The sequence below is a fragment of the Neolamprologus multifasciatus genome, chromosome 12 (assembly GCF_963576455.1).
Source record: "Neolamprologus multifasciatus chromosome 12, fNeoMul1.2, whole genome shotgun sequence".
NCBI lineage: Eukaryota > Metazoa > Chordata > Actinopteri > Cichliformes > Cichlidae > Neolamprologus > Neolamprologus multifasciatus.
In genome coordinates this window covers 28,143,645-28,154,621 of record NC_140450.1, presented here as the reverse complement: position 1 = coordinate 28,154,621, position 10,977 = coordinate 28,143,645, and the positions used below count along the sequence as shown (strand labels likewise).

At 41.0% G+C, this 10,977-nt stretch overlaps 2 protein-coding genes across 2 annotated transcripts; one reads left to right on the top strand and one right to left on the bottom strand.

Annotated features, from left to right (window-relative positions):
- Nucleotides 1-40: 40 nt before the first annotated feature.
- Nucleotides 41-1,264, top strand: mrpl41 (mitochondrial ribosomal protein L41). Its single transcript, XM_085179276.1, has 2 exons — nucleotides 41-198; nucleotides 661-1,264. Exon 2 carries the CDS (start codon nucleotides 676-678, stop codon nucleotides 1,081-1,083), a length of 408 nt encoding a protein of 135 aa, XP_085035402.1. The 5' UTR covers nucleotides 41-198; nucleotides 661-675; the 3' UTR covers nucleotides 1,084-1,264.
- Nucleotides 1,265-1,386: 122 nt separating this feature from the next.
- dph7 (diphthamide biosynthesis 7) lies at nucleotides 1,387-10,858 on the bottom strand. Its single transcript, XM_085179258.1, has 10 exons — nucleotides 10,776-10,858; nucleotides 10,294-10,461; nucleotides 8,289-8,422; nucleotides 8,128-8,215; nucleotides 7,414-7,508; nucleotides 7,157-7,314; nucleotides 4,086-4,158; nucleotides 3,937-4,002; nucleotides 3,685-3,857; nucleotides 1,387-2,822 (listed from the first exon to the last, which is right to left on the bottom strand). The coding sequence occupies exons 2-10, from the start codon at nucleotides 10,423-10,425 to the stop codon at nucleotides 2,422-2,424; spliced, it is 1,320 nt and encodes a 439-aa protein (XP_085035384.1). The 5' UTR covers nucleotides 10,426-10,461; nucleotides 10,776-10,858; the 3' UTR covers nucleotides 1,387-2,421.
- Between the last annotated feature and the right edge of the window lie 119 nt (nucleotides 10,859-10,977).

Here is a 10,977-nt window from a genome sequence, read left to right as displayed (position 1 = left end):
ACAGCTTTTATTTTGAAGGGCTGTTTCTCCACTCATGGGCTCTGCGTAGTTGTCTTAATTGACGTACCTCCAATCACTGGCAGCGAAACAAGCATCTCGTATTTTGATTGGTAGATGGTGCCTAATGTCGTCCAATCACCAAACAGTTTGTTAGATCGTGAAGCAGCTCGATAGCGTTGGGCTGACGGTGTGGTGAAGGTGAGTGAAGTCGAATATTTTATAGATATATAAATATGAATGTAACAATTTCTGAATCTGCAGTTCATCGAAAATTCAAATAATATCCAGAATTTTATCTGAAATTAATTATGAGCTCGAAAGCAGCATTACATTTAGCTATCATTTAAGTTGTTTGCTAGTTAGCAAGCTAACCAGTGAACAAGTTACAGAAATCAGCACTAAAGGTTTCTTACTAAACTGTAATGTAACGCATGTTTTACCCTAATCCTAACCCAGAGTGCAGTCTGAACAGTAAAGAATCACTGTTACCTGACTACCAAGTGAAAAATGAAAGTAATTTTTGTGTATTGATCGTCAATATTCTAACAGGATGTTGTCCATCTTCCCTGGCAGTGTATTTGGCTGTTTCATGAGGTGGTGTATACCCACTCTTCATTATTAAAATCAACGCTTTTGTTTTTACTCTCTTCTGTCCTGTAGGAAGGCTGTGCCAGCATGGGTGTGTTATCCACGCTGATGAGGGGGCTGGTGCGAGGCGCTGACAGGATGTCTGAGTTCACGAGCAAGCGTGGATCAAGGACTCATAATAAAGGCAGGGGCGCCAGGCCCGCTGGACGGAATCTCCCCAGCTCCAAGTTTCTAGCTATTCGGGCCATGATTCCGGAGTTTGTGGTGCCGCCTTTGGAGGGATTCAAACTCAGACCATATGTCTCATACCGTGCCCCGAAAGGAACTGAACCTCCACTCACAGCACAGAGTCTGTTCAATGAGGTTGTGGCTCCTCAGATCAAACAGGACTTGGAAGCAGGCACTTTCAGCAAAGACCAGCTAGTGAAGTATGGATTTGAGCCCACACAGGAGGGGAAGCTCTTCAAGCTCTATCCAAAGAATTATGTACGTTAATGATGGATTTCCAAAGACTGGCTGATTCACTGGGGACTGAAAGCTGCAGATCAACTGATGAGAGCCCCTTCTAGAAAATCAACTACAACATAAACTGTTCAGGAAAAAGGCCTTGTCTTACAGGTTTTGTTATTTGATGACCTGGAAAAATAAAACAAAAAGCATGACTAATTCTGCACAACTGTCAGATATTCATTATAATGGTTTGAGCTCCTGTGTTTTTTTAAGTTATGAGTCTTCACTGAGGGACTGGTGATCTTGTTCAAGGCTATGCAGACTAGCTACATGTGACATATTTCAAAGTTAAACACAGTGGTAATTATTCTGTTACCACATAATAGTTTGCTTTATTTTTCAGGCCATTAAGTACCTAAAATTGCACTTACCTGTACTCTAATGTCCACACGACTGGCTAAGAGTGAATCAATCCCCATAGACTCATATTACAATAAACAACATTAAAAAGCATAATTGTAGTCTGGTACAAATAGTTTTGTTCTGTAGGTAGGTTCATTATATCTCTACATTGAGATGAGTAACTTCTAAGGGTGGCCGCTTTAGTTCAGATGTGTACAGATGAAGGCAGCTGTAGCCGATTGCAGTGGGTTAGGGCTCACATGTGCTAACTGGAGTCACTAAACTGAACCGAACCTCTTGAAAAGGTTTGTGCAGTATTTTATTTTTTTGTTCTCACTTAATATAAAATTATTACTGATTGTCGCATGTGGTGTGATCTTAACCTGAATATCACCAAAATTAAATCAACTTGATTTAAACCACCAAAATGATATCTTGAAAACTGGATGCTACACTGCTAACAAACAGAATTCTCCCTTCAAGGGGAGAGTCACCTGACAAACAACATGGCCTGTGACCCATTTTTGTGGGTGCATTTCTGATATTTTGTCCTGCTCCTTAACATTAACAATTAGCTGCTATGTTTTTTGATTCAACTTTAGGGATGCAGCTTGCCAAATGGGCATCTTGACCCTATTTTAGCCCCACAACAACCACCTCACACTACCCTGCAGCTGGTCTGGGCTAAATAAGAAAAAAACCAAACAAAGAACGTGTAGGTGAATGGTTGTATTGCGCTTGTAGCTACAGTACACAAGAGTATGAGGATTATAAACTTTTTTTTTTTGCTTAAATACAAGTTTATATTAAAAAAAAAATCAGTGTCACTATGAAAATAGAGGGTCTTGCTAATTGCATATAATGTGATAAGTCTTCCAAAGTATAGGAATCTTCATGATAAAAACAATGACTGGAATAACAGCATGACATGCTCTTGCTGTAGTCAGGCTATACATTTAGATTTCAATAGTGTCAACATTGCTATGACTCCTGTACAGCCTGGTCTGGCATCCAGTCCCAGCGCCACACGTGGAGCATGTGGTCATAGAATGAGCAGCTGGCCAGCAGGCAGGACAGTGAGGGAGCATCCTCATCAGGGTTGAGGGTGGGAACTGGAGCAGGGGAGGTCTGAGGTGCTGCAATTCCCTCTGGGATGTATCGACCAGCATCGTCCTCCAGGGAAGTGTCAAAGCTGGCAGTGGGAGATTCATACTGAATCCTTAAGTGTCCTCGGCTCTCTGCGGGGCTTTCCTTTGGTTCTGTGGCAGGCGGGGAACAGGGGGTATGGTCCTCCAGGGACAGCCTGGACCAGTCTGCTCCATATGCCAAGGAACTGTGGAGGATGTATGAGGTTACGATGGGGCATGCTCCTGCACTGCCCTCTGTAAGTAAACAAACAGTAAGTTATTAAAAAAACCACAGATTTCTCCTGGTAAAAACAACCATTTGTACAATATGTCAGGTCTACTGATGTTTCAGGTAGAGAAGGAAGCCTTTCACCATTCAAAGCTATTTACACTGCCAGCCCCATTCACAGAATCTTTCCTATCAAGTACAAACACCATTTTGGCGTGTTTGGCATCCATCTGTTTCAGACAGTTTTTTTTTTGTGTGTTACACACCCCTTGGCAAACATGGACACGTATCCATGTTTGATTTGAGAAATTGAGGACACAGAGAATGTCATCAGGAAAGCATTTCGTGAGGCAACAGATTTATAGAGCAGTATGCTCATTTTCCCATACATTATTATAGAGTCAGACTTCTTTTCACGACAAGGAGTGGCTCCCTGCTGGCCATTAGAAAGAATGCAGGTTTAAAATGCTACATTGTTTGCCTTTTCAGGCCTGGACTCTAGTCTATCGTTTTTAAAGAGCCTATAAAAAAAGCAAAAAGGTATATGCTCTGTTGCTTAATTTCTTCAAATTGTGCAGTATCTATAAATAGTAATGATGAGTTCATTAAGCTACCTTTCCGCTCTGAGAAGCTAAAAAGATGGCTAAGATCAATTATAATTAGACAATTGTCAAACAATTCTCATATTTAAGAAGCTAAAACTAGACAGTTCTCTGGAGTCCAAACCAGCTAAACTAGGCAAGAGGCTACAGCCCACGCAGGCTGTCAGTCCAATGGGAGAGACAGAATCACCACATAAAGTGTGAGGTGAAAACTGTGTTTTCACAGGCCTAAAGCTGGTCTAATTCAGAGCGAACATTTTATTGTTTATCACTTAATCAAACACACCTAGAGCCTGCTGACAGTGAAGGATGTGGAAGTCATTATGCATGCAGGCTGCCAGCAGCAGGTGCTGATGGCTGGGATGCCACTTCAGTCTCCACACTCCACCACCCAATGGAGTCTCACTCAGGGGCTGCCGCATGTTTCGGCCATCCCACAGCAAAACCTGCTCATCGTAACTGTGGAAGGAGAAGTGTGTGAGAGGAGCAACAAGTATACAACTCTTACACAACAACAGCTCAACATCAGGATATTTACCTGCCTGTAGCCAGAATGTGCTCCCGATGAGGGTTGCTGTGAATACTGCACACACCCATCGAGTGCCTTTGAAAGAAAACAACATAAATTTGTGTCTGCACTGTCAAAATGGAATATATACATGAAAACTGATACACTATCAGCCTCACCTTTTACTTATGAAAGTGGGGCTGGAGGGACCGATCCTTAAATCCCAACCTTTCAGTTTACAGTCATCACCACCTGGTGAGAAAACACAACACATGACACAGCACAGGAGAATATTTAGATGGCCGATTTAGAGGCAGCATCAATGTGAGCTCACAAACTACCCGTGTAAGGCACACAAATTGGTGGCACATATGTATGATTTACAGTCAAGATAAAAAAATAAAGTACGCCATATCTGAAATCTAAGGTTTTATATACAAGGACAAAAAAATATCATCTGCTTCTTAGGAGAGGTTACAATTAGGTAAGTACAACATCAGATAAACAACACATGGCATATTACACTGTGTCATTTATTTAACAATAAACCAAAAAGCAGAAGGGATGTGTGAAAAGCCAAAGACAATATGCTTCCACAGGAATTAACAGCCTGAGTAGCAGCCAATTAATCATCAGCAATCATCAGCCAGGAGCCGATAATCAAATACTGATTATCGGCTTGACAGTTTTCTGGTCCGGAGCACTCATAAGTGTGTTGCACAAGGCCCAGCAGGAAAGCCGTAAACAATGAACTTAGAGGAGCAATTGTTGCTAGCCATTTCCAAACAATATGAAATCCATCACTCTACAGTGAGAATAATTAGTCACAAGTGGAAAACACTGAAGACAAATACAAATCTTCCAAACAGTGGCGATCCCAGCAAATTGACCCCAAAGTCAGACTGTGCAATGCCGAGTGAAACTCCAAAAAACACTACATTTCAGAATATGTAGGCTTCACTTAGCATGTTAAATGTTAAACTTCTTGACAGTACAATCAGACTGAACAACATTGTCTCATCTGAAAGGGCAAAGAAAACCAAAAACAAATACACACCGCAATATAGCTTAGGTTTATGAAGCTGCATCTGAGCAAACCACAACACTTCAGGAACAATGACTTTTGGACAAGACCAAATTGGAGAGATTTTGCTAGAATGCACAGTACCATATTTGGTGAAGACCAAACATTGCATAGTAGTACAAATACCATCTCATACTGAAGCAGCTTAATAGCATTTGGTCAAGGTGAAACACCAACTCATACCATCTGTCATGGAGCTGTGGTGGAGGGATGATGATTTGAGATTATTTTGCAGGCACAGAACCTGGGAACCTTGATCATGAACTCCTCTGTATACCAAAGAACAGAGGAGTCAAACAGCTAAAACTCAGGACCAAATGCTGTCATACAACAGACATTGCAATTACCCAAAGAACCTCAACCCAAAGAAACCTGGACTTTAAGACAGCTGTACCCACAAACGTCAATAAACTGCAGTAAAGCTGTAAAGCAAAATGAGGGCAAGATGCATCCACAATAATGTCAGAGACTAATGAAGTCACACAGAAAATTACTACTTCAAGCTAGTGATGTGACGTTCTGTATCGAGGCTTCGAAGCGCGTGTCGAGTAATTGAGGGGACGTTTCCGCGAAGCGCGTATCGAGGCTTGCTTCATTTATGGGAGGAGCTGAAAATGATGACGTCCGAAGCCTCGCTGCCCGGCTGTACCACGTGACTGGTTCATGAAGCGGTTCGAACTTTGCCGCGAGATATGACAGCAATATAAACCCCTCAGACTTCATTCAAAAATGTAGGTGTTTGATGGAGAGTTGCGGTTAGTGAGAGTTAGAGACAGTTTGGAGGTTTATGAGAGTGAGGAGAGAAAGTCAAGAGAGAATGGAGCCAGCTAAGAAGAGGATGTCGTCCTCCCCTGTGTGGGAACATTTTGATTTTATTCCTCCCAACAAGGTACATAAATTTCTACAGAAGATGTATTTTCATAATACTGATGGTGCAATAAAACATATGTTAAGCTGTCTTTACTTTTGTACAAGGTGAAGTGTTTGCTATGTGCCAGGGAGCTGGGATATAGCAACAACACCTCATCCATGCTTAGGCACTACAGAGCTTTGCATGAGAATAAGGGGAACACTGATTGTGGAGCAGGACCAGGTGAGCCATCAAATGCCATGATAATATAGCATGCAGTAATGTTACTAAATGATATAACAATATTATACAACTGTAATAAGTTACGTGTGTGATATTTATATTTGTGCTTTGTTTTTGTTGTCTTTCCTCAGGAGAACAATCTCAAATAGATGAAGACCTGGTTAGCATGGTGATCGAGGACTCCCAGCCATTTAGCATTGTGGAGGACAAAGGATTTAAAAGATTTGTTAAATCGTTAAATCCTAGCTATGTTCTCCCCATTAAAAAGGTCATAAAAGCAGTGAAAATGTAGTTTTTACAGAATAAAATGTGAACAAGCAGGACTGAGGGCTCAGTCTGTAGCTGTCCATACCTTAATGTTACAAAAGCACAACCACTGTCCACACCCCAACCACACCTCACCTCACAGTAAATGATCATTTCCATTTTAAGCATTTCCAAATGATCATTTTCCATACTGCCATCAATACAATATACATGTTTTACACACTCCTTTTGTTGTTGACATTTACAGGCTGTGTGCAAAAGGCCACACTCTTCAAATTCATGCCAACTAATATTTTTACGTCCAGTAGGTGTCCTACTAGAGCAAATGAAGCTTCAAGAAGCTTTGCGCTGGGGTGAACCAATTGGATGAAAAGCTTCAGTGCTTCATGAAGCTTCATCTGCCCATCACTACTTCAAGCTACAGTTGCTAAAATTGGTTCTACAATCTTCTGACTCATGAGGTGCACTTAAGGTTTTACTCACTGCTTCTGGATTTTGGCTTAGTTTCAAATACATAAATAATGGCATGTGTTGCTCATCTGAGGTAGTAATTTTATCATTTTAGAAGCTGAAAAGGATTCATATGTGAAACCTCAGAACTGGATTAGGATGTACTTACTTAATATTTCAGGTTTGAATAGCCTATTTCAGGCTATTCAAACCAACCTGCTATGATGGGTTTCTTGTTCTTACTCAAAAATTCAGTTATTTGGATTTATGCAAATGATACGCAAGATTCTAGAATACGCTTTTCTTTGTTTGCAACAATTAACACATTCATTTAAGAGTGACAGGATATATGTTACCAGAGTACACAAGCTGTGTGTCCCAATAAGAGAAGGCAGAGATCCAGGCCTCAAAGTCATGGGCTTTCCACTGAGAGAGTGTTGTTAAAGCACCTTCAGCCAGAGAGAGCACGCTGATGCAGCCTGCAGAGTCACTGCACACAATCCGCACGTCACTGCTGCTGACACGACAGGGTGAGGTATTAATATGAATGATATTTGCACAACATGTGACATTGGCTCTTTTATGGAGGTAGTAGCGTCTCCAGTAAGCTGACCTGTCCAGTCTTCCAGTGGACCAGTCTAATGACAGAGCCAGCCGCTCTGCTCCAACCTCCAGACTACTGAGAGACTGCAGACTGTGGCTACCCTCCTACTGGATACACACATTCATGAGTGCACACCACAACATCAACACAAAACAACAAATGAATGCACATTAGAGCTGAGGCATAAAAACAGCAGCCCTCCTGTAGCCTGAATCTAAAATAGCTGCTGCGCCCATGCACTGCAGCTCCAGCTGTCTGTGTCTGTTACACGGCAATCAAGGCCTTAATGCATATGTTAGTGTGCTAAACTTAGTAAATGTTAAATACAGGCAAAATTAATGAAACATCAAAATCATAGACTCGACTGATCTTGGGGCCAATAAATCAGCTGATATTAACCATAAATAAAGCCATATCTACATTTATAAAAGTCAATAAATATGTAAAAAATAAAGAAAAGTTATACTTTACTCTTCTCCAGTGCACTAATCAATGTGATTGGACAGATTTTGCTGCCCCTTTCATGTTTCTGTCGTTAGATCAGGAAAGCCTCGGTTACCTTAGTGAGCTGACAACCAGTTTTGTGTAACTTTTTATCCTGACTACCAGTGATGGGGTTAAGTGAATCCAGACAATGGAAAAATGTTCTGGGTATGCTGAGATGTCTTCATAATACAGGCCCCACATGCCACTGTCTAAATCTTTTGATGCCACATTTCTCACCTGACTGCGAGACAGTGTGTACAGCTGCAGCTCCCCGGTAGCTGTTGCCATCCCCAGCACTGCTCTGTCTGACACAGGTACGTGGCACCTATGAACACGCATAACAATGAATATGAGGGAAATAACAACAGAAGCCACACTGACCAAATCTGCTTTCTTACCATTTCAAATCTAAAATGGCTGCGGTGTCCATGCGCTGCAGCTCTGTGAGAGGGGGGCACATCGGTCCCTCGTGCCGAAATTCAAAAAGGTAGAGACGACCGATCCTGCTCGGGGTGGCATCTTCTTCCCCTCCCTGCAACATGAGAGCAGAAGTGACACAGAGCAGACATCAAGGTGGGTCCTCATTAACTCCACTGGTTGCTTCATTCGGCTACCAAGTCTAATAAAATGAATGCAGCACTCTGGGCCAGCAGTGTAATTTTTTTTAAGTTAGATGACATAAATGTAATCAAAAATGATTTCCAGGGAGAGTTTAAATGAGCTGCTGTGATCTGGGCCAGTGTGCCTGTATAACAAAGTTAAGTCAGTGTGCTGGTAATGCCATACGCCTATACAGCATTTGTAAGCAAACCGAGTGGCTCCTGAGTGTGTTTACTTTAATTACCAGCTAGCACTAGAGCAAGAGGAGGAAACCAACTTAAAAAACAGAGTTAGCAGGCAATAGAGGAATAGCTTGCATTACAATCCTTCTCCTTACATACTAACTAATCAGGCCCTGTCATATTTAAATATGACCCCGCCCCTCACCTTTGGAACCAGTTCCCAGTTTGGATTCAGGAGACAGACACCCTCTGCTCTAAAAACTGAAAATAAAACTTTCCGTTTTGATAAAGCCTATCAGGTAGGCTGGATCGGGGGGGGGGGGGGGGGGGAGCTTCCTGTGATACTATGAGGGTTTCTTCTCAACTCACTTCTTTTCACCCCGCACACGTTTTATATACCACTGCCACATGTCATTAAATTGTATCTTCTCTCTCCCACAGTCTGCCCTCATCTTTCCTTTTTCTCTTCTGCTTCCTTTCACAGCTGCCTCTCCCTGAGGCTGCTTCTGTCAGAGGTTTCTTCCTGTTAAAAAGGTTTTTTTCTTTGCCACCATCATATAGTGCTTACTTATAGGGGATTGTTCTAGGGGCTTTTCTCTCCAATACTGTAGGGCTTTTACCTAAATTGAATAGATGTGATGTCACATGAAAACTATGAAAAAGTTGTCTGACGTAATATGAAAGCGTTTTAATTTCTTAGAAAACATAGTTAAGGTAATTAGGAAAGAATGCAACAAACATTTTATTTAAGGGGAGCAAGAGCCAATCTATTAATACTGGATTTTTTTAAAATATCAATATCTCCTAGTTTGGAGTAAGGTTTACTGTTAGCATGTACTAACCCTTTATTCTGCTCATATTTATCTTATACTGGACCATGGTGCAGTTTAGCCCCAGTCTGAAATAAGTTCCTTAACGCCTCTGCCTTTAAAACCATCCTGGTTTTAAGCTTACTTTCACACAATTCTTCGGCACTCACAGTCAGAGCTTACAGAGCCATGACTGGAAAAAGGAAACTGACTCAAACCAAGTCCCAGTCTGAAGACTAGGATTACTTGTACATACACTAACCTCATTATTTAAAATGTTGTCCATGTTTAATATGAGAACCAAATACTGGAACTGTATACATATACAAAAAATGTAAAGATTTTAGGTCCATGTAAGTGAACAACTGGAACTTCTGCCCAGACACTGGGTAAATCTATTACCCCACCATTTAAAATAAATAAATAAATAAAATAAATAAATAAATCACAGTCCACATTAATATCTATTCCTGACTTGACTTAAATGGTAAAATATACTAACTACTAATGATTCAAAGTAAAACACTGAAGCTTTATATATTATATATATATTAAACCAATTACCATAGTGGTCAGAGTTCCCTGGCTTCTTTACTTCTTACTGATCTGGTCTAAATGCTTACAGCCAGCGCTGGAGGTAAGCATTTTAGCCACAAACCTCTTTTAGCAATCCAATCCGGTGATCCAAACACCGCCAAAACAGGTGGACAATGTACACGGGACCAAATTCTCATAATTTTAAGCGAAGGAAGGGTGTAAAGACATTTGTATACAATTCTATTCCCATGACAGGTAATGGAATGTAATCTCACCCCTTTCTGTAGCTGATAAGTGCCGCAGGCCAGGATGCTGTGGTTGGGTGAAACAGGACACCACTCCACCGCGTCAGCGCTCAACTCTGTGTCGAACACCTGTAGACTGCGGGTCTTCGACTTCCAAGCCATGAATACCTGATGTGCATACCGTTATCCCACGGGTTGCTACAAATTCCAAAATATATCCTGTTACGACTTAGTTGTTAAAAGACCAGTAAACTAGTGCACGACATCTTAAGCATTTTTAGTTAAATTTAATTAACGTAACAAAATGTTTTGGTCGCTAGCTAGCAAGCTGTGAATAACTGGCTGCAGCCTCACAAGAGCAAAAATGTCACCAGTCAGAGATTTATAGCATATTCGTATACCGTATTCCTAACGTTCATATACACATTATTTGTATATGAGCATTTAAAGTCACTTTTAGTTTAGTTTAATGCCGAATAACCGCAGAGAAACACGTAACAAACAAAACTCACATGTGTGCCAGCCCTGAGACTCGACGCTTTTAGCGTCCTTACGTCATCTCTGAGCGTCACGGTGTTTTTAAGTGCCAAAGTGGGGAATTGCTATTTAAGAAAAAAAGATGATTTATTTATCCTGTATTTGGATACATTCTTTTGTTAAAGGAGTTCAATCAATAATAAAGGTATTGTAAAGAGTTAATATATATTTTTAAAA

Coding starts and splice junctions, on each gene's coding strand:
- mrpl41 (XM_085179276.1), top strand. CDS start 676: ATGGGTGTGTTATCCACGCTGATGAGGGGGCTGGTGCGAGGCGCTGAC.
- dph7 (XM_085179258.1), bottom strand. CDS start 10,425: ATGGCTTGGAAGTCGAAGACCCGCAGTCTACAGGTGTTCGACACAGAG. Junction 8,216..8,288: donor GCCATTTTAGATTTGAAATG/GTAAGAAAGCAG, acceptor GCGTGTTCATAG/GTGCCACGTACCTGTGTCAG. Junction 7,315..7,413: donor TCCACTGGAAGACTGGACAG/GTCAGCTTACTG, acceptor TCGTGTCAGCAG/CAGTGACGTGCGGATTGTGT.